Source organism: Metopolophium dirhodum, chromosome 8 (genome assembly GCF_019925205.1).
Source record: "Metopolophium dirhodum isolate CAU chromosome 8, ASM1992520v1, whole genome shotgun sequence".
NCBI lineage: Eukaryota > Metazoa > Arthropoda > Insecta > Hemiptera > Aphididae > Metopolophium > Metopolophium dirhodum.
This window is the reverse complement of record NC_083567.1, coordinates 23,322,560-23,345,932: the sequence shown is the minus strand read 5'-3', so window position 1 is coordinate 23,345,932 and position 23,373 is coordinate 23,322,560. Positions and strand designations below refer to the sequence as shown.

At 27.4% G+C, this 23,373-nt stretch overlaps 3 protein-coding genes across 6 annotated transcripts; 2 read left to right on the top strand and 1 right to left on the bottom strand.

Annotated features, from left to right (window-relative positions):
- Positions 1 to 1,599: 1,599 nt before the first annotated feature.
- On the top strand, positions 1,600 to 14,968 carry LOC132950034 (stress-activated protein kinase JNK). Of its 2 annotated transcripts, none has more exons than XM_061021225.1 (8): positions 1,600 to 1,853; positions 11,264 to 11,532; positions 12,485 to 12,614; positions 12,690 to 12,887; positions 12,959 to 13,093; positions 13,176 to 13,305; positions 13,379 to 13,537; positions 13,704 to 14,968. In XM_061021225.1, the coding sequence occupies exons 2-8, from the start codon at positions 11,390 to 11,392 to the stop codon at positions 13,973 to 13,975; spliced, it is 1,167 nt and encodes a 388-aa protein (XP_060877208.1). In that variant the 5' UTR covers positions 1,600 to 1,853; positions 11,264 to 11,389; the 3' UTR covers positions 13,976 to 14,968. The 2 variants fall into 2 exon arrangements, with proteins under 2 accessions (XP_060877208.1, XP_060877207.1); XM_061021224.1 differs by lacking the exon at positions 1,600 to 1,853 and adding an exon at positions 12,235 to 12,427 and having other exon boundaries at positions 11,393 to 11,532.
- A 1,368-nt stretch (positions 14,969 to 16,336) lies between these two features.
- LOC132950035 (uncharacterized) lies at positions 16,337 to 16,919 on the bottom strand. The gene has a single exon (XM_061021226.1). The coding sequence runs from the start codon at positions 16,779 to 16,781 to the stop codon at positions 16,608 to 16,610; it is 174 nt and encodes a 57-aa protein (XP_060877209.1). The 5' UTR covers positions 16,782 to 16,919; the 3' UTR covers positions 16,337 to 16,607.
- A 1,429-nt stretch (positions 16,920 to 18,348) lies between these two features.
- Positions 18,349 to 21,530, top strand: LOC132950499 (ATPase inhibitor, mitochondrial). Of its 3 annotated transcripts, none has more exons than XM_061021996.1 (4): positions 18,349 to 18,501; positions 19,853 to 19,933; positions 20,031 to 20,175; positions 20,241 to 21,530. In XM_061021996.1, the coding sequence occupies exons 2-4, from the start codon at positions 19,869 to 19,871 to the stop codon at positions 20,361 to 20,363; spliced, it is 333 nt and encodes a 110-aa protein (XP_060877979.1). In that variant the 5' UTR covers positions 18,349 to 18,501; positions 19,853 to 19,868; the 3' UTR covers positions 20,364 to 21,530. The 3 variants fall into 3 exon arrangements, with proteins under 3 accessions (XP_060877979.1, XP_060877980.1, XP_060877978.1); XM_061021997.1 differs by lacking the exon at positions 18,349 to 18,501 and adding an exon at positions 19,084 to 19,455; XM_061021995.1 differs by lacking the exon at positions 18,349 to 18,501 and adding an exon at positions 19,495 to 19,735.
- Positions 21,531 to 23,373: the final 1,843 nt, after the last annotated feature.

The following is a 23,373-nucleotide window of genomic DNA, read 5'->3' as shown; positions in this document are numbered from 1 at the left end:
CAGAGGGGGGGGGGGGGGGTGCTATAGCACTCCTTTGGCATGTTGCTTTCTGGAAAAAAATACTCTATACAACATGTATTTTTCAGTAGGCTGGGGACATTGCTAAACAAAATTGGTACCAAAAAAGAAAAATATTGAGTTATTACCACCTTTTGAATATTACGCACATTTGTTTTCAAAAAGTCTTGTCATCAGGATGGAGTATACAAATATCTTGTAGAAACCTTAACCTTAGCAGGTGGAGAGTCGTTTGTGTACAAAATTGTGAGCATTGAAAAGTTTTGGGTGTCTTAAGCGGGTCCCACACGACTACACGAGACAGGATCGTACCTATAACTGCCGCTTTAACAATTATTTTCAATCGTGGTTTCCCTTACCAGTTGTCATCTATTGATAAAGTTATAATCGTGATTTAAAAAAAAAAATGCTTATAAAAAAATTGTGACTGGATTATTTATATTTTTCAAATGTCATTGTAACAATATAGTAAGAGCCTTGTATTAAATTTTCAAACTTTTTTACCCAATAAATAAAATTTTATTGAAATTCATAGAAATAAGAAACTAAAAAAAATGAAAACTGAAATGTCCGTAAACAGCTCAAACGAATCAAAATATTTCAAAAGTTTTATCGAGTATAGAAAATTCTAATGTAAATAACCAGTTGAAATTGCATGTATATTATTTAGAGTTACAACAAAAACCTAAATCGATTTTGTCAAAAACCAATTTTGTGTAATAAATAATAATTCCCGGTTTTTCTTAATTTAAATTTTGTTTTACCCTGTGTTTTTGAAAACTATTGGGAATTTGGCAACTAGATTCACTATCTCATCAAACAAGATATATTGTTGAAGAAAATTAAAGCAGTTTTATTGCCGCAAACAGTGATGACAGAAAAATAAAAAAAACTCCAACAAAAATAATAAGAAAACATTGATTGTAGTTGTTAGTATCATTGATTATACATATTACATACCTAGTATGTATAGTATGTATAATCAATGTTAGTATTTATAAATTACTTGATCTTGTACTATTACCTAATTATATCAAATTATTCCCTAATTAATTATATTATGTATCATAATTCATAATGTTTAAAATGAAAGAAATATGCCCTAAAAACCAAAAGAAACCTTAAAATATGCATTTATATGCAGATAATTGCAGAATAAAATTATAAAACTAAATTTTTAGCGTAAAGTAACGCACTACATCGTATTTATTTCTTACTCTGCTATTTTTGTGATTGTGTAAAACAAATATGCAAATGCTACAAGTCATCTGCCCTAAATTTATATAATTATATGTAGGTACCATATTATAATACTGTACTGTATTTGTGTATTATAATACTAATATATAGATGTATAATAAAAAAATTATGTTTTATTTGATTTGTTTACAGAGTCATTCCCAACTCCCAAGTTGAATATTATAATTATATACATTTTGCTATTCTTAAAGTAGTTCCAAATTTTTCCATAATATATTTTGTTTGTAATAACGTGGAATAATATTAAAGTTCATGGAAGAAGTCCTAATTACATTGTGTTGGTGGCACTGAAATATAGATGGGTCATCTGTGTTTGTCGGTCAGTCGGTGATGAATTGTTGCTGAGAAAAATTCTATATTTTTATTGCTAAAAAACCAAAAATCCGAGTTTATGCCTAAACCGGAAAATAGTTTTTGTTTATTCAAAATTCAACTAAAATAATTAACGTTTCAATGAGTGAACTAACAATTCATTAATTATTACTTTTCATAAAAAGTGTTTTTGTATAGTACTCTTATCAGTAATCACCATCAATCATTACGGTTTGGATATTGTGAATTAATCAACATTTGAGGTATTTAGTATTTATTTATTGTTAATACGTATATATATTTATTTATTTCTAGTTTCTACATTAATTGTATTAACTTATTTAGCACAATGTAAAATTATGTTCTTTCAATCTATCAATTAAAATAGGTTCATAAAAAAAAATGAGTACTTGTAATAATATTGTTAAAATTGGAAATTTCTTATTTATAAATTCTAATAACTTAAATATCAGCCATACTGACGGACGTTTTTTGTTAATGATTAATTATTTGGGATATTATTTATATAATCAAGGATTAAATCATAAGTCATTGCTGATAAAGCTTTTGACAAAGTGTACACCATTAATGCATGTCATATAAGCACAGATTAAATGAAAATTTAATCTGTGATATAAGTACTAAGTCTAATGCCTTCTTTTAAAAATAGTTTTTCATTTAATTTTTTTTTTATGCTGGTATCTGAATAATTAAACATTTGATCTAGGTAATTGCTTTACAAATGTATGATATTAATTTTTGCTCTATACATTTATGAACATTATGTTATGTGTTCACTGTTCGGTAATATGTCATATCATAACTATCTTATGTTTAAAATCAATTTAAAAATGTGGTTATTATAGTATAGATACTTATTTCTTATGCGGGGACCACATGGAACAAGAAAACAAAATAACTGTGTGGACCCGGCATTATACCTAGTGGTCATGTAGATTTTACCTAGGTAACTCATAATTTATATTTTGACTTAACACTCAACAGTCTAAACTCCTGTAGTTTGACTGCCCTTGGTATATTTGTATCAACATTATCAAAATCATAGTTACTGAATTAAGAACTTAAACAATGCATACGGTTGGTTTGTTAGTTAGTTCTTTGCATCTCCTTTGAAAATATCTTGATTTTGCTGCTGAATCGGTTTGTACAATCATATCTACTCATGTACTTAGTATATTTCCGAAATATAAAATTTAGAAACTATTGTTAAGTTAAATTGGCTTCAATAAACTTAAAAAATCTTTGCTTCCAAATTCTAGTCTTACTTTACTGTAAGTATATTATACTTGCTATATCATGGTTAATAAATAAAATAAAAATTAATTGTTTATTTGAGATACTTTAAATATTTATACACAATTTGCTACAAAAAATTAATCAAAAATGATTATTTCAATCATAGTATACAAACAAACATGCAATGTATACCAGCAGTATACATCTGCAAAAAAATATTACTATTTACTACTTTAACGTTATTAAACTAAATAAAGATGAATAACCATTCTAAGTTATGCAATGCATAATATGTAAGTATTTATTTAATTTAGTACTCAAATTGTTTGACCATTTTAATATCCAGAATTATGAATTAAATTAAACCACCTAAATACAATAAAGCATCTATGTTACAATATCTAATTCGTAACTATATTATTATTGGTTAAGAGGAAATAACACTAACATTTGTTGTCTCCATCTTACAAGTGTGAAACATAGCAAATGTATGCTCGGCAGATCACGTTTAGCTCCGTTCGTTTAAAAATTTGAGGGAATTAATTTAACAACAATATTGTGAGTTTTCTCCATACCATCTCATCTTAATGTTTTGTTAAATATTCTAGTTAGTTATTATTAGGGACCGGATTTATATGCGCTTATAATATTGAAAATAAGATGTTTCTATGCTCTATAATTTCATCAAAATATTCTTTTTCATAAAAATTTATTAAACACTGAATAAACAATTAAAAATAAACCATTTATTTAATCTATAATATGATGATATACTGCCATTTGCTGGTGTACCTATATTTAACTGTTGTAACACAAACGTATGAAATCAAAAAATAATAATAATAATATAAAAAACAATTGCATATAGTTCATTAACAGAATAATATTATGTATTCAAACTCAAACTTAAATAATTCAGCCTTATGAACTCAAAAAATAATAATAATAACAAGTTTTAAATAATATAAATAAAAAATTTTTTACTATCTATTAGATTTTTATAAAATATTCAAATTGGAACCCAATATGGCAATATATTCCTAAAACATGTTTTTTACACAAAATAATTTTTAACCTTAAAATATTCTTTTTTATGTGCTAAAAAATTTTGTATATCAGTTCATAGGTAAATGAATCGTTGAGAAAGCTTATCCAATTGGAGCTGCATACTCTCAGTAAAGATATGTAAAAACATAAAAATCCGGTCTCTAGTTATTATATATAGGATTAGGTACCTATAGTTTATTATTATTTTAATTTTTTATAGTATTTAATAAAAAGGATCGAAGTACATATTAAAATATATCACCGTATATATATATATGTAATCTAATAAATCTACATAATATACTTAATTCACAATAATCTTCATGTTGCTCTTTGGAAACAATATATTAAGATAGTTGTTACCTGTATAGTTTTATGTATCAAGTATATATTATTTCAAGTAGTAGCAGACTGAAGTAGAATAATTTATTTATTCTAAATTTGTATGGAAGTATTAAGTGCATCATTCTACTATCAACACTAATAAAGACAATAAATTCAATACTACAGAAAAATTGCAGATGATATTGTGTGTGATGTTTATTGCAACCGGGAATATATTTATTAATATAGAATATGGCTGATCCTTGGTTTGAAAATTATTATGGTGATTTGATGTAATCTATAAGTGTTAAGACATTTAAAATTAAGAAGTTTATGTTTTTATAGTTAGGTTTTATGATTATGATTATTAGTTGATAATGTTGATACATTATTTAGAGTGTCATACCTACTATATAAATGTTAAATTATGTTATATAAGAAGTATATAGGTACCTAGGTGTTTCATTTAGGCTATTTACCTAATCAAATTTAATCTGTTGATTAAAATAATAAATTATATAGGTATTTGAAAATATTGCTTATAACTTATATGTTAGTATATTGTGTTATTTATGTAGGTATAACCACACAATATGGCTGTATGGTCACTAGTGTCCGCATGTTATACAAATGTTTACAATGTATTGAGAATGATATGTTAAAAACTGATAACTAGATGCTTCATCCATATATTACGTTGTGTCTGTCTTTGAAAAGTTTAATATAATCCAATTTATTGTGATTTTTAACATTGGAGTGAACCGACCTATTATACAATTTAAAAGTAAGATTACTATTGAGGGCAAAAGTTTTGACCAGCCCAAATGGGTAACTAAAAACAACCGCTCGCAAACCCATATTAATATATTATGTTCCTATTTCTTCATAAAACACACGCATACATACCAACTTTCATGAACGTCCCCTCATGCGATTAATTATAAATATATTTCATAAATTAATTAGTAATTACTAATTACCAATTTACCATTGTGACAATAATTTCTTAGTTCCTACACAATATAATATTTTCTAAAAATGTTTAAATATAGTCATGTTTTTGCGCTAATATAATATAATTTATTTTATTTTATTTTAATATTTTTTATAAATGACTGCTAATCGAATTTTACAAAGACAGAAACCTAATACAATTATTATGTAACAAACAGTGCTGCATTTAAACATTTTGCGCCCGGTGAAAAAAAAATTGGCGTTCCAAGGGGGACGTGTGGGAGATAGATCCTCATGAACATTTTAGATTTTGAGCAAAAAAAAAGAATATTTGTTTTACAATAATGTGTGATTTTTTAAAAAATATTGTTTAATAATTTCATTAACTATTCTCCTCCTCCCCTACCACCTCCCCACTCCCACCCCCGCAAAGATACAATTTAGTGCCACTTGAGCCCTGCTTATAACTCATCATATAAGTTGTATTTTTTTTTACATATTTAAATACTTCAAATAAATTTAATATAACTATGCAAATTAATATTATATTTTTTCAAACATGTCTTGAATTTTTCTGAATTTGTTAATAACATTTAGGGCCAGTTGTGCCATCTCCGATTAAAGTTAACCGAAGTTTAATTGGCCGAATTGGCCCGGTTATAAAATTTGTTATCAGCTGATTAAGCGTAATCGAAGTGTAATTGTAGACGCAGTGGCGTCATTTCAGATTTTATTAGATTAGGGTAACTTTTCACTGCCTTTCCGACCCAAAATTTTTTTCACTGAGATTCTCTTAGTATAGAGCCATAGTGGTTATGGTGGAGGGTGGGGAGGGGTGGTAAATGTGCCGACTGAAGGTTGATGTAAATACTAGACTGGGGCAAATGCCCCAGTTGCCCCTCCCCAAATGACGCCACTGTGTAGACGGTACAACTGGCCTTAAGATGTTTTTTGTCTATTAACAAAGTTTGTTTACGGTTTTGATATCCACTTAAATTTTTTGTTGCCATCGTAATTAAAATACTATAAAACAAATATATAATAAATAATCAACAGAGCCAAGTACTAAGTAGTACTATTATTAGGTATATTAATAATTCTCGAACGCTGATAGCTATAAATACATTAGTTGTTTTAACTTCAAACAGCATAATACATTAATATCTAATTTTATCTAATACTGTTATTGAAATAATTTCAATTTTAAAAGTTTAAAAATTCACAAGGAAACAAATTTCCGACCACAAAATACTGACGTCTTGCGCAGTTGTATCCAGTGCCCTCCCTAAATGAGGCCCTGATAACAAAATGTTAACAAGATAAGTATTAAGAGGACGCTACATGACCATTTGTTTTCTCTGTCTTATAAGTCAATCAAACTTAAGTCTATTACTGATGTGGTTAAATATTGTTTTTTGTTGCAAGTAAGAAAAATACATTTTTAAGCATAAATTAATGATGTTCTATTTTACCCGTTGAAAATGTATTCATTACTTTTCCAGCTCAAGCTAATTCCTAATATTTAATAAATAAGATAACTTGGTAGGTACTTGATATAATAAAACTATAAATAAATTTGAAACTATAAACAATAATGAATAAAACAAATGAACAATATTATATCATGAGTCATGATGCCGCCGTATTGAATGTATTGGTTTTGCAATGTTAAAAAAAAGTGTCATTGTTATGACGTTTTGGAGATAATTATTTCAACTTTAAATGTTTTAAATTACAATTTGGATCTAGTTGGTAGTTTGGGGAGTCAAAAGTAATCGTAGTTCTAACTTCTAATTAAAAAAATTAGGAAAACTTATCAAAAAATAGCGGAAAATGAGAAAAATTCCATAACCACCACTTATTGATAAAATACATTTTGTTATTATGTTATATAAAAATTTGACCAAAATGTTTGATTTTTCGTTACATATCTAATACATTTTCAAAATATTTATGCTCATTTTCAATTTTCAACTCGTTTTTATCTGTAAGATTATAGCTTTTTAGTTGTAATTGAAACTTATTGCCAAGACGTTTATTATTTTTTTCTATGTAGGTACAATGAAATTTTCAAAATATCTATACTAATCTTTAACTATTTATACTACGATTCTATTCACACTATTTCGTCGGTATTGACTTCGGTATATTAAAATTAGAGTAAATTGACCTCTTATAAAATTAAAAGATAAGATTATTAAGGGGTAAGATCTAGACAACCTCGTGGGATTTTTATTATATTTTAATGTTAAAGCGAGTTATGAGTATTTTAAATTTTAAAATGTACAAACAATTAACATTTTTAAAAAACTCATACCTCACTTCAAAATTAAAATATAATAAAAAAAACCATGAGATTGCTTAGATACTTATCTTACCTTTGAATTTTATAACTATCTGAGCGTAAAATTCGCGTAGTGTTTTTGGCACAAATAAATTCATAGAATTAGTTTTAACTAGTCTAATCGTAGAAAAATAAATTACTAGATGTAATATAAATATATAATACAATCTTTAGAAATATAGGCGACGATATCCGTCTCCGCGATTCAAAATAATTTTTCGTATGCATTTATTTATAATTAAATTTGAATTTAACAGATCTCTTATCACTGTTCCCTATTCAATGATGAGGTACACATGAAACATTTACGACACACTAGTGACTTCCCTGGTTGTTAAAAAACCAATCGTTTTAATATAAAATTTGTAAAACAATCACGTCGTTTTATTTTTGTTATAAAAACAATTTCTAACTTAATCTAAAATTTACTTAGTTTTAAATTATTAACTATTTAACTAGGTCGAATTAAATTTTTGAAATTTTTTTTCGCTATTTATAAATTCTCTACCCACTTATGATTGAATGGTTAATTTTCATTATACAGAACTGTTTTATGATTTCAAATATTCCCACATATAATTTACTTTTTGATGTATCGACTGTTATAATTTTGATTGTTAAAAATAAATATAGTTGGGAATGTACAGTGATTAAAAGTCTGCCTTTAACATGATATATTATTGTAGCAATGACGTAAATTCGCATTTTGTTTTCCTCTATAATCATTAATCATTATATTATTATGCATTTCAGCTATTATTTCCTAGATTATTACCATTCTTAATTTTACACTGTTGTAAAATTTAATATTATACCTAAATTTTTTTATACATTTTATCGTATTCTATTTGTAAAAATACATTTTTAACACAATTAAATATAAAATATGAATTCGTGATAATTTTGATTAATTTCTTAGATAGCTTAGATATTTTTCGGGACTAGAGTCTGGAACAGAATATGTGAAATGTCATGGAATATCCTAGACTAATGCCCTACCTAAGGTATACTACTAATTACCACAGTAAAATAGTGACTGTCTAAAAGTTATATAACTTAATAATAATAATATGATGTTATTGTCTTTACTTATTTTAACATTATTTAACGAAATATTAACGTTATTAAATTGAATAATTCAAAACAAATTCGAATTAATTTTCAATATGTTTTTTACTACCACACAATCAAAATAACCACAGTATCAATTTCTTGATGTTAATAAAGTAATGAAAATGTAATAAGGCTCCTAAAGCCTGGAAATTGATGGGAGGAGCCATATTCTGACTTTGTATTGATCCTTTCTGTTGTGTGTATACAAATGCGTACAGTAGTCACACCCTAACCATACTCCTACGCGATATTTTTTGCCTGTATAATATATAATATATCCCTTTTAGCTGCATTGGAAAATCGTTTAGTGAATATATTTTGTATGTTGTAAATTATTTATATATCAGTATTTTCGTATAGAATAATAACTCATTAGATACAAATATACAATTTTATTTTTAGCAAAGATTTTTAAAATATATTGTACCTATTACATATAAGTATAATGTACAATTATGTTTATTGACTACCTTGATCTAACCCCGGATATAATTTTTGTATTTTTGATTATACAATTTAAAGGTTCTTTTTTATGTATATTACCAATGAACTTGTCTTTTAAAGCATGTTTTTAATTTTTTTTACGTACATAGTACAAACTTGATACTTAGAAAATTCCATCTTAGTGAATAATGGAACCAGAAAAATGTTCTTTTTTCGATTTTCTTTGTAGTTAGTTAGAGCGTACCAGAAAAGTTGGTAAAATAACAGTTTTGATCGAAATCGATATATTGTCTTGTTTTAAAAACGACTATAGTTGAAGTTAAAAATCTTTTTTTTTTATTGAACAAAATATTATATTTACAATTTTTATTTACGTGTTATACAACGAGTAAATCGGATGGGGGTTTATTGACGTGAGTTAACGTGCCCATTAACGGCAGCCCGTAAAAATCTATTTATGCGTAAAATTATACAACACAGATTCAACAAATGACATGTATTTATTACGTTTTTTCAGTCTTTCAAATAGTTTAAAATTCTCTATGATTTGTTCTCTAATGAATACCTTATACCCGATTTATTTAGAACAATATATATTTAAAAAAAACTAGTTTCTCTCGAACCTATATCACACCAATGTAACGATGCTTAATTGCTTAAAATCTTACAGCACATAATAAAATATCACAGATATCAGCTAAGTTTGCTGAATAGTTAATATTTTGGCAGGCAATAATATTTAATGAGTAGGTAAAAAATAAATAGGGTGGCGACAACTCATTCTAATATATGGGTGAACGTAAGACACTCATTATTTAAAAAATATTTTTTACATGTTTTCAAGTAATCACAAAGGAACAAATACTTCTAAGTTATAACTTATAACTCATAAAATACTTATCTTTAATTTGATTTTTTTGTATCGAAATACTAAGAAAAATATTCCGCTTTGGAATATTAAATTAAAACCGTATATTGTAATTCAAAAAAGTAAAAAACTTAAATAATTATAAGAATAAATAATATTTAAATTTATTTTATAAAAACGTTAAAGCTTTTTAAATAATGAATGTTTGGGTTCAGAAAGTTAAAATATTTACATACATATTACATGTTTTTTTTACATGAAGACCTATGGAAACAATAGTTCAATTTTTAAAATGTATACGGTCAATATATGTAACTAGTATAACTTATCTTTATTAAGACTAAAATATAAAATTGGCTATTGACGAGTCTTGACTAAGTAATAATATCTAATTAGCCAAGCTATTATTAAATGTTGGACATATATTAGTTTTGAACGTTTTTATTTAATTTACACAATTTATATATTTAATACAAGTCTATTGTATACAACTCAATAATATTTTTGAAAAGGTTAAGGAGAAGGTTAAGGAGAATAATATTTAGTATATTGTGGACCACAGAGAATGCGGTTTTTCTTTTAAAGCTTTAGATTAATTTTATTCAAAAAATTATTGTGAGTAGGTTATATTATATACTCATATAGTTATTTTTACTTTGAAATATTAATTTAAAAAAAAAAACAACAACAACTAGGTAATGGTTTCCCTTTGAGATTTTTCTCTGTTTTTTTTTATGTTTTTCGTAATTATCTCAATACATTATTTTAACTTATACTTTATAGTTTATTTAAGAGGACGTTATACCCGCATGTGTGTTGTCTCCGTCTTACAAATGCGTAACATAGCAAATGTTACGCTCAGCAGAACACATGTAGCTCCGTTAGTATAACAATTAGAGCGAATTGACCTCTTATAAAATCTAAAGGTAAGATTATTATCTAGGCAACCTTATGGGCTTTTTATTATATTTTAATTTTAACTCGCTTTAAAATTAAAATATACTAAAAAGCCCACGAGGTTGTCTAGATAATAATCTTACCTTTAGATTTTATAAGAGGTCAATCACCCTAATTTTTAAATTAACGGAGCTACAAATGTTTTGCTGAGTGTAAAATTTGTTATGTTACGCACTTGTAAGACGGAGACAACACTTGCGGGTATAACGTCATCTTAATGCCAAATATGATTAGTTGATTAATGAACGTTTTCAATTTTTTTGTGACTACAAAATATTGACTATGTGAAAATATATATTGAAAAATTAACTAAAATGAAAAAATTGTCTAGGTAATATATTTTTATGTATTTATTTTGGTTGCAGATCTTAAACCTTATTTAAATAAGTGAATAAATTTTAAAGTTATTTCAAGTAAAAAAACCATATTACATTTACTGTGTGAATTGTATTTCTGATCATTTTGGCTTCTAAGAACAAAACTTCAGTCGTATGCCTCATATCAACCCTAGGATGACATCTAGAGTGTCCTCCTCCATTTTCTTTACAGTGGAGGTGGGCGATACAAAGTTCACTATTTTGAAACGATATCAAAATTTGAAACCAATTGGATCTGGAGCACAAGGCATAGTTTGGTAAGCATATTCTAATAAATTCTCAAATAGGTTATGGCATGTTTATTTTTATACTGTGTAGTAAATATGATTTATTTATTATTATTTATTAGTTTTTGTTTATAGTTGTTAGACACCAATATATTATGTCTACAGTTTACAAATATATTTATATCACGCACAGTTCATAAAATATAATTTATAAATTATAATATACCAATAGGTTACTGCTGTAAATTATAATTAGTATTCTATGTATTAAACATAAAAAATATATTTTATTTACATCACAATGTATAAATAAAAATTGTGTAGATATTAAATAATATATACATTTTATAAATACAGTTAGTTAATAAAAAATTAATTACAATAATATATTTAATTTTAAAATATGTAATACATAAAATGGTTATTGCTAACATTGATAGATAACAACTACATGAGATAAAGTCTCAATTTAATGAAAGTTAAGTTAAAAATGTTATTACAATTTTTAACTTTGTTGATATTGTGATTAAATATACTACATATTTGATGAATTTGTTTATATTTTGCGCTGTATGTTAATTTAGATGCTGTAGTTAGTGTCTATTAAAAATTATTATTTCAGACATTTTTTTAAAGCATGAATAGAATGAATGTATTATTATAATTTTATGTTATTTACATTTTTTTTCTGTAGTTGCACTATTTTTTTTTTTTTTTTTGTGTATGGTAAAGTTGAATTTGAGGTGTTCCACAAAATGCTCGGAACACAATCAAGGTTTGTCCAAAGACCTCAAAATAAACCAGACACTATGACTGAATTAGCTGATATGTTCTACACTTTAGTGTTTGGTGATACTGAATTTTCAGTTCCCAGACGATATGTTGATCTTGTACCCAAAGGTTTAGGTGCCCAGGGCATGGTGGTGTAAGTACTAAGACATTTTTAGTGGTAGTAATTTACCTAATTTTTAACTTCTTATAGTGCGGCCATGGATACCATTACTCAACAAAGCGTTGCTATTAAAAAACTATCCAGACCATTTCAAAATGTAACGCATGCCAAAAGAGCATATAGGGAGTTCAAACTTATGAAATTAGTAAATCATAAAAATGTATGTATCATAAATTAAATCAATAATAAGATATATATAAGTGATATATAAGTATGCAATTTTTATAATTACTAGATTATTGGTTTACTAAATGCCTTCACACCACAAAGGACATTAGATGATTTTCAAGATGTGTATTTGGTAATGGAACTCATGGATGCTAATCTATGCCAGGTAATCCAAATGGACCTTGATCACGAACGAATGTCATATCTTTTATATCAAATGTTATGTGGAATTAAACATTTACACTCAGCGGGAATTATTCATAGAGTTTGTATTTTAATTATTTAATAACTTTTTTGATTAATGGTTTGGATTCTAGTAATACGTTATTATTTTAGGACCTTAAACCTAGTAATATTGTTGTAAAATCTGACTGCACATTAAAGATTTTGGATTTTGGATTAGCTCGAACAGCTGGAACTACATTTATGATGACCCCATATGTCGTTACTAGATACTACCGTGCACCAGAGGTAAATATTATTTATTGTATTATTATTTTTAATCATAAACTAAGTAATACTAATATAATTGTATTAATGTTATCTATTTTAGGTAATTTTAGGCATGGGTTATAAGGAAAACGTTGACATTTGGTCAGTAGGTTGTATTATGGGTGAGATGATAAGAGGTGGCGTATTGTTTCCTGGAACTGATCATATAGATCAATGGAATAAAATTATAGGTAGGTTAAAATATTTTCATCAGCAGTATTTTTACTAATAATAATATAATTGTAATATACATTTTAACTATAGAACAATTGGGCACACCATCGCAAGAATTTATGAGAAGGTTACAACCAACTGTGAGAAATTATGTAGAAAATAGACCTCGTTATCCAGGTTATTCATTTGATCGATTATTCCCTGATGTACTATTTCCATCAGATTCTTCTGAACATAATAAACTAAAAGGTAATATTGTTATTTTTATAATAGACAAATAATAAATGAATTGTGTATAAATCTACAAAAAAATATTAAATTTTGAAGAGGTTAATGCTGATTTACAACCAATAATTTATATACTTAATAAACTAAAAATTTAATTTAATTGATACTAAACTGTTATATAATATAGCAAGCCAAGCACGTGACCTTTTGTCTCGAATGCTAGTTATTGATCCAGAAAAGCGTATATCTGTGGACGACGCATTGCTACATCCCTATATAAATGTTTGGTATGATGAAAGTGAAGTAAATGCACCAGCACCAGGACCATGGGACCATTCAGTAGATGAACGTGAACATACTGTTGATCAATGGAAAGAGCTTATCTATCAAGAAGTTATGGAGTATGATCCAACTACTGCAGCAGCAGCTTCTGCTAATGAACCACAACCGATCCGATAGACTCTGCTGGCACAGTTTTCCTCCGTCCAATGTCTGACAACTGTGTCATAAGTATAGTATTAATAAAGTTGTAGGTATAGTCTTCCATAACTTGAAAGTAACTTACATTTTTAATTCCTTTTGAAATGGACGAAATTTCTACAAAAATGAAATCATTATGTAACTCTAGCTGTACTTTATAAGTAAATTTTGGGAAAACTTATCCACATTTTGGAATTTTTTTACAGAAATTTTCTTATGAGAAAAAAATATTGAAGATAAAACAAATTAGATATTAACGGTTGTGAGTTTTTTTTTTGTCTAATTAGAATGTTTAAATAAAATTAAGCTCGCTGTAAATTTATATAAATATATATATATAAGGGCATCCCTATTAATCTGTAAATTAAGGTTTATACATAAGTAAATTAAAAAATAATTATATATAGTATAAATAATGTAAAATCTTGACTATTCTCGCCCTTGCAGACCAATTTGTGTCAGAATGTAACATGTAATGTAGTTATATTTGTGTATGAGATATTTTTCTCTGTTTTTTTTCCGTTAAACTTATGATTGGTAAAAACATTGATCTCAATATTAACTTATTACCCATTGTTTAACTAAATCTATTTTAAGTACAACAATTCTGTTTTGATAGAAGCAGATAATCTTAATTTATTAGTAATATTCATTGCATACATCTTAATTTAGTCAATTGTTTATCCACCATCTATCATAATTAGTTGAATTTGAATTTTTGTCATACTAAATTTTACACGCACAGTTTAAAACTGCATTCTTAGGTCTGTAAGGGTAGATTTAAACTGTTGGGATGTTAAGCCTTTTTTTAGAACTAGGCTTATTAAATACTGTAAAACTATAAATACCTTTGTATTGTATTGCTCATACAATCATGAGCTATGATATTTATATGAATATCAAAAATAATAATAATTAAATATTATTTATAATGATAAAAAAAAACAAAAAATAAAAAAAATATATAGATTATATACTTGTTATTTATTTGATGAGTAAAAATATTGGAGGAAGGTTAATTTTAGTGGTTCAATATCTTCCTAACAATAATACTTATGGATGTGAGCATTAAAAATTAAAATAATATTTTATGTGACAATTATTATGAAATTGAATCTAAGTTGTTTGTAAAATCTTAAAGACTAGCAGGTTCAGATGTAGTATTCTGAAATGCGGGAGGGAGCTAATTTTTTTCAGAAATAAATACATTTATAATTTTAGTACATAAAAGATTATAGATAAGATTTAATTATATTTTAAATAAATGGATTTTTAGACAGAACTAAAAATACAGTTTGAAAGGAGGGTAGGCAAAAGCCCGGAGCATATGCACTTAACTACCCTCACAAATCTCAAAATTATTTAAAAAACGTGTTATTTAACGTTGATTTTGAAACTGTTAGTTTTTTTTGCCTAAAGCATTATTTTGGAAGTAATGGACTTCCAAAGTTTGTGATTTTACATTTATACGCATGCACAAAACACTACTTTACTACAACGCACAGCGCCTAAAACAAATTTTTTTTTACATATTTTAACAAGTTAAGAACGTAGATAATTGATAAGAATAACATGATCAAAAGTCTGGGTTAAACAATTTGGAAATTCTATCTAAAGTTCTGTATTTATATCAATATCGCTATTTTATATGAGCTCAGAACTAATGATGACTAGAATAATCTATACAACCAACCGGACATAGTAGCTGTAATGAAGAGTAAAAGAATCGGTTGGGCAAGACATGTCTGGCGCGCTGATGGAAAACTATTAAATAAAATAACTTTATGGAAACTGTACAAAAAAGACCATTGGTTCGACAGAGACAACGATGGCGTGACCGTGTACACTGTACATAATGACCTAAGTTTGATAGGAGTAGATAATCCAGAAGAGATGACAAATAAAAGAGAACCATGGGAAGAAGACGTGGTAATTGAGGCAAATGGCCTAAAATTATCAGAAAAAAAATTAATATTTTATAACTAATTATTACATTTGATGTTAATATTATTATGCATATTAAATTATCTTTATGATAATAGAACAGGCTATATTAAGTTGTCTTGAAATTATCTTCAGGAAGACATCAGACTAATGAGTATATTGTAACCTTGCCTGTTGAAGTAACATCAGTATATTAAAGTGGCAAGTGACTTGCTTTGCCTACCGGCTCCAGTTGCCAAACTCAACGTCCTCCTCATGACGTTGAACTATTGTTACGTGCATGTGAATAAACGTAAAATCTCTAACTTTGGAAGGCTATTTATTCTTCTCTGATACTTTTTTATCACGGCAAATCTAGTGGTGCACCCATAAGGTTACTTCAATATTCCATGTAAATATTTGACAAAATCTGTAATTTACTATTGTCTGATTAAACATTCCGTATAGTATTCAAATGCACTCAAGATAATATTATACTATACTTAAAATAATAAAAAAGCTAATCTTAAAAATAGAATACAATTGTTGCATATTGCATAATAAACAAAACTGTTAAACTTATTTTTGAAAATCAAATCATATCATTTTTTTTTAAATATTTTTATTTTATCTAATTATTGTTAAATAATAATCACAAAATGTCTTAGCTAAGTAATCTGCCAATCCATTATACTTTTAATTCTTTGGCAGCTTTAAGTTTTTCCATTTCTTTTTCTACATAATCTTCTAAATCATCCAACGGTTTGTATTGGTTATGAACTAGTTGTGATCCAAACATCATAGAGGTTATGGCCATTAGCGAAAATTTCACATAAGCAGCAATTGATATATTTCCAGACATTAGTGTTCTTCGTTTAATCTAATGGCAGCTATTTCTTTGGCTTGTTTACGTTTGTATACTTCATAAAAATTTACACCGAATGGGCGCCAAGTTATCATCAAATACTCTAAACCAGCACCAGCAATCACGAATATCGGGATAGCTCTAAAAAAAATCAGAATATTCTTAGTTAATAAATACTTATTTTTCATTGATTTGAAAAAAAAATAACTACCTGTAATATCCAAACCGTTTGCCAGGTAAATGGAATAAAAATCGACGAATCGAATTAATGATGCTCATAACTAATTGTAATTTTTCTCTCGATTTGAGTGTACATCGCACATGTCATGTTGCTTTTATTGCTCGGCCATTGTGCCGAAAAATAGTACTAACTACAAATGTACAGGTATAATGGTTAGTATTGATGGTTATGAGCCGGAAGGTACCGTTTTCAAAGAATAAACAACTAAGAAAATTACATATTATTACATGTAATACCTATAAAAACTAAAAGCAAAAATCCTATGAAAAATCCGAATTTTCTCATATTACTATCTTAGCCACGGAGTACGGACTAATAGCGTTTTCCACCATACCGCACTGTTGCACCCAGGTTGCACTGATATAGGTCACTGATAATCGTCCTGTGTGCTGGCGGTGCAAGCGTAGATGAAACCATGATTTAAGATAGTATGGTTGCCCGACGACCTATGATAAGATCGTTTTAAACTGGCAACCAAATTAAATAACCAGAACTGCTGGAATATTCACTACTAGCGCTTGCGACATGATGTGTGCCGATATAGAAGCAGAATTTACAGGCTTATAGCCAATGCGGTATGAAGCCACTACTACATACAAGCGCTAGTGTTGAATTTTCCAGCTGATTTTCATAGTGATTTCGGTAGACACTATCATGATTCGTTGGGCAACCATACTATCTTAAATCGTGGTATTTAGTAATAGCAATATTGCAATATTGTTCTATGTTAATAGAGCATTGCAGTGTAGGAAGCTGATGAAAAAGATAGATACTAGGAAATGGCGCTACAATCGCTCGTTGATTTTCCGTAACAGACATAGACCTATAAACTAATAGATGTGGATCTTTTCATTATATAGCGCATTATTTGTTCGTTTCCAGTCCGTGATCCTAGCATAAAGGCGGGTTTCCACTAGATACGTGTACGGTACGTGCATAAAAATACTTTTCTGTGATTGGTTGGTATACATGGTAAGCTTTTGGTATAATAGAGTGTTATACGTTCTTACCACAGGCTTGACCATTTATACCATGAAGTTGGATCCAGTTCAACTTTTCACGTGTACACGGCTAAAAGAACTTTACTGATGTCATAATAATAAATGAGATGGGTCAATCCTAACCGTGGTCCTGAATTCCTGATCATAGAGATATATAGAGGTGCCGTTTTTTCTAAAAAGTATCTATGATCCTGATCCCAAAGAGTAATCCAGCATGATCCACAGATGTCTATACTACATTACTACAACTACTACACAAATCTGTGTCTCTTGAACATAGAACCACAATAGAAGTATAGAACCACGATTAAAGATAGTAATTACTATCAGATAATCCTGATAGTAGGGAAGAACTCCAAAGTCCGAAGAAATAAGTTCTGTTTCTGCAGTCTTCTAATGCAGTTGTAACTTGTGTGTAGTAGCGTCATTTCATTTTTTAATGGAGGAGGGCAAATGTTTTGACCAGCCGAAATAAGTAACGTAAAAAATAACTACTCACGGCTTTAGATAGTTGCATACTTGCATGATAGAAATAAATTATTATTATTATTTATTTAGTCATGGTATATTGGTACATAGTATTTAGTATTCTGTTCTGTGATAATTTGTATGATATAATCACTCAATCACTGTGATATAATGGTTAAAATTTGGTAGGTGGAAAAAATCCCACGGAAAAAAAACCCAGAAAATAAAACTTAACGGTAAAAAATAAACACACCAAAATAAAAAGCCCAGAAATATAAATTTGAACACTAATTGTATACTCTACTCATAATTAATTATTAGTAATTACCCTGTACCTATAAAATAATATAATAATATATTATAATAAAAATAATAATTAATTGTTAATTGTATAAAATATAGATTGTAAATAAAATAAAAATATGAACACAATAATAATATTATGTATAGGTATGTCATGAATCATGAAATATTGTGTTATAAGTTATAAGTCAGAAAACGTCAGTCTTAGGAGGTATACATATTACTATAAGTTAAACATTTGACAGTTTTGTTATAGGTCCATGGTAATTACTAATTAGGAGTAGAGACGTAGAGACGTAGAGACGTATACAATATGACGTGTTTACATTTATATTTATATTTCTGGGCTTTTTTCCGCGATTCAATTTTATATAATACCTATATCGTACATCCACAGAATAATATGATTATGATCATTAACTATAAATACTAATTTTTTTCAATAAAATCAAATAAATAACCTAAAGTATAAGTATTTTTTTTCCAAAATTATTGTTATCTTTTTGTTAAGTTTTTTCTCTCATAATTGTATTAAAGACAGTTTCCATTTCAAATTTTCCTTTTCATAAATGATTGGTACTATTTTTATAGCATTATAGCATAGAGTACCATTAAAAAAAAAAAGCATTGGTATTAGTTTTTACATACAGCCATACAGGTAAGTACTAGGGTAGGGTTGGTACTATATTTATTGAGACGCCGCAAACTACTGCACAGTGGTTACTTGTTGTATCTCAGAACGCAATATACAATATTTATAGTTTAATGGTATTTAAAGTGCGTTTATTTTTGTTTACCCAAAATTAAACCTGTAAATTGAGATTGGAGTGACTGTTCAGCCTGCTGTGGTGCGTCATATTGTGCAATACCTCCCTACATTTCCAATCGTAATCGTTATAATATTATATGGTTATTTTTGCGGCCATCATTACTAAATAGTAACTATTTTTATTTATTGTTGTAATACGTACACTCTTCGACGTAATATTTCCGTTGAAACTTGAAAGTTTACATTTAAACACCTTGTTTAATTACAACATATTCTAATATCTTAGACTGTTACAACTTGCAATGAACATATTATACTTAGCGAAGGCTTCGAAGTCGCTCTGTTCCATCAATACAACGGCAATGAGGTAAGATACTTTTTATAACAAATTTTTTAATTTTTTAATTTGTTTATTGAATTGTTCATTTCTTTTCTATGATCATTGATTATTCTTTTTTGTTCAGTTTCAACAGATTCAAAAACGATGGTTTGGGTAATTTGGGTAGTGGCGCTGGCAAAGGCGGTGGTGGTGGAGGTTCCATCCGAGAAGCTGGTGGTGCTATGGGTGAACGTGAAGCTGCTAATGAAGAAGAATATTTTTACATACAGGTTAGTGTACCTTAATTTTACAATTTCATTTGGATATAATTGAATTAAATTTATTTTTTAAATAGCAACGACAACAAGTAGATAAAATCAAAAAGGATATTGAATTACGAAAAGCGGAGATAGAGAAAAACATTGATGAAATCAATAAGGCTAAAGCTCAATTGAACAAGATAACAGATAAACAGTAAACTATTCACTAACCTATTTTTTATTCCTATTAATATAATTATCAAACTAGAATTAAGAACATTAACAAAAATATTTTTTCTCAATAATACTATTTTCTTATTGGTACATACAAATATAAACTTTTGTATTTTTATTTATGCTTGTCTGATATATACTCTTTATTTTTATATTCAAAATATACATATAAAATGAAAACCCCCAAAAAGAATTCCAGGAATACAATATTCCCATACAGGATTTTTCATTGAAAGTGACGGGATAATAATTGTAACATTATTTTTTACTATAAATATGTATATTTGAAAAATTAAATTAATATAAATAAAATTAATCTTAATCAAGTATTACTGAATCATTATTTAATGAAAATTATAAAACCAAGCTATATTTAATTGTAAAAATAAACATTGACTAACATTTTATATTATCATTTTCAGACATTGACAAAGTTGATAATATTTTGATTAGTATCACAATATGTATGATACTATAAAAAAAATATAAAATTTAGTTTGACACTCCTATTATTTTGGTTTGTTGCTCATTAAAAAACTGCTTTTTGATATAATTTTTATATTATTGAATTGAGTATTGTGTATATTATAATATCATAATATATTGAAATCCTGAGCAGGGGCGGATCTAGAGTTAGGAAACTGTGGGTCAGGACATTTCAAGGGGCCACTTATTAAAACTAGATTAGAAATCTATACTTGTGTACTAGGTATATAACACAAAAAAAAATTATACTGTATGTGTGTTTATTCGAGGGTCCAAGTGTCCAACTACCCAAGATCTGAAAAGAGGCCAATTTGAGCAGCAAATATTAACTGTGGGTCAACTGACCTTCTGACCCCCCCTTAGATACGCCCCTGATCCTGAGTCAATTTAATGTTTGATTTATTGAAAAAGTTTTTCTCAGGAATTTCTTTTTCTGTAGTCTCGTGGGTGAAGGGAAGATTTTTTGCTTGGGAATATTTTTATTCAGATTAGGTACAGTCTGTAACTTTTTTCCTGACAAAGAATAATGTGTAATTTGTTTGTGTATACAATGAACAGGTTAGTTTGTTTGCCAAGTGTGACATAATCATATTATTATTTAATAATTGTGCAATTAAGACTGGAATTTTTAAGTTTAATAAAGAACATATTTTTAAACATCTTCATTTTTATGCCATTTAAGTGTTCTGTGGTAATGCTAACTTCTTTTTTAAAATCATAACTTTCCAAATTGTATTAACTTTGAGTTAATGATCCTTTGATAATAATAATAAATAATAATCTATTAGTTGTATAACCTAATGAATTTATTGGAGATTTTCTTATTTAAATATGAAATCATAATATGTTTCAGAGAGAAATTTTTATTTTGTTAATTTGTAAAATCAAATAAATAATATACAAGTATAATAGCAGTATTTAATTGTATATTGTGTTTACTGAAAAGTTATAATGTAACAACATCATTTATAATCGATCATTTATTTTGATCACATATTTTTATAATCTATGTGTAGTTAAGAAAATCTGCAGTGGAGCATTAAAAATAATTTCAACAATAAATGTGTTGTGGGGAGCATTAAAAATAATTTCAACAATAAATGTGTTGTGGCTGAAGCAGACAAAATATAAATAAACGCTTAGTTTTTATGAAACCTATCAAAAATAGTATTTTAAACTAGATCAGCACGTAATTAATATTTATGTCTTTAACTTAAAAGCTATAAAATAGTAAACAATGTCACAATATGGATTTGTAAAACTGTATCCGTTACACAGTGTTCTAATTGGTTTGACGCCATAGGTTTATATTTAATTGTAACCAAGTTGAAATAACATTTAAATTGCCAATGGTAAGTGATGACAAAATACCAAGTCTTGTGTTTATGATTTTCTGAAGGTTAAGTAAAAATTAAAATGTCCATTATTCTTGAACAATTCATCTAATTTTAATCATTCAAAATGTTTATAAATTGGTAAATGGTGATATTTTATTCTTGATCAGTAGTTAAGTAATCATGTACATATGATTTATGATTATGACACATATTAAACAGTTGTAATAGCAGAATTATTAATTACACTTTGCAATTACAATTATATGCCTATTATTATCATTATCGTATTGGGTACATAGTACAAACAATTTTATGAAACATTAACAATAATTATCTTCCTTCAAAACAGGGGGGGGGGTTGTTACTTAAATATTTCAATGCGGAAGGCATATTTCTAAAGTAATGATGTCCAAGCCCACTTAGAGCTGTCTATACTGTAAGCCATATGGTGGCTTGCACTGGGATGGTAACTGAACACAAAAATGTTTTAGGCATGTACGGTTCACCATGTTTTACCTGTGACTAATTGTCAGAATAATTTAGCTTAATGATTGTAAAATGATATATTATTTATCTTCTACAACTTAGTGTAATTTTGTTTTATATTTGTGCCATAAAAATAATTTATTAGAAAACTGCACCAAAAAAATGTTTTTGCTTATTAGTATATACCACCGTAATTTTATTATAAAATGTCATATAATGCAGGCTGAATAATATCTTCATCAAAAAATGGGGAGACAAAAATGTATCTTATCTTCTTCAAATGACAATGGTTATGTTAAGTTGATGTCGCATTCGCATATGTCTTACCCATGTACGACATACCACATTTTGCAGTCAGCAGATGATCGCGTTTAGCTCCGATAGTTTAGTAATTAGAGTGAATTTATCTCTTATTAAATTTAAAGGTCAGATTATTATATTTTAATTTCAAAGCGAGTTATGATTATTTTAAAATTATAAATTGTATGTACATCTTAAAATACTCATAAGTTGTTTTACAATTAAAGTATAACAAAAATCCCATGAGATGCCCTATGAATAAACCTTTTATGTGACGTCCTTAATAGATTAGATTTCTAAAAAATTGTAATTGTATATCTCTATGTTCCATAAATTTTTTTATTGTTTCCAAGTAAAATAAAGGAATAATATAGATAAACACAAA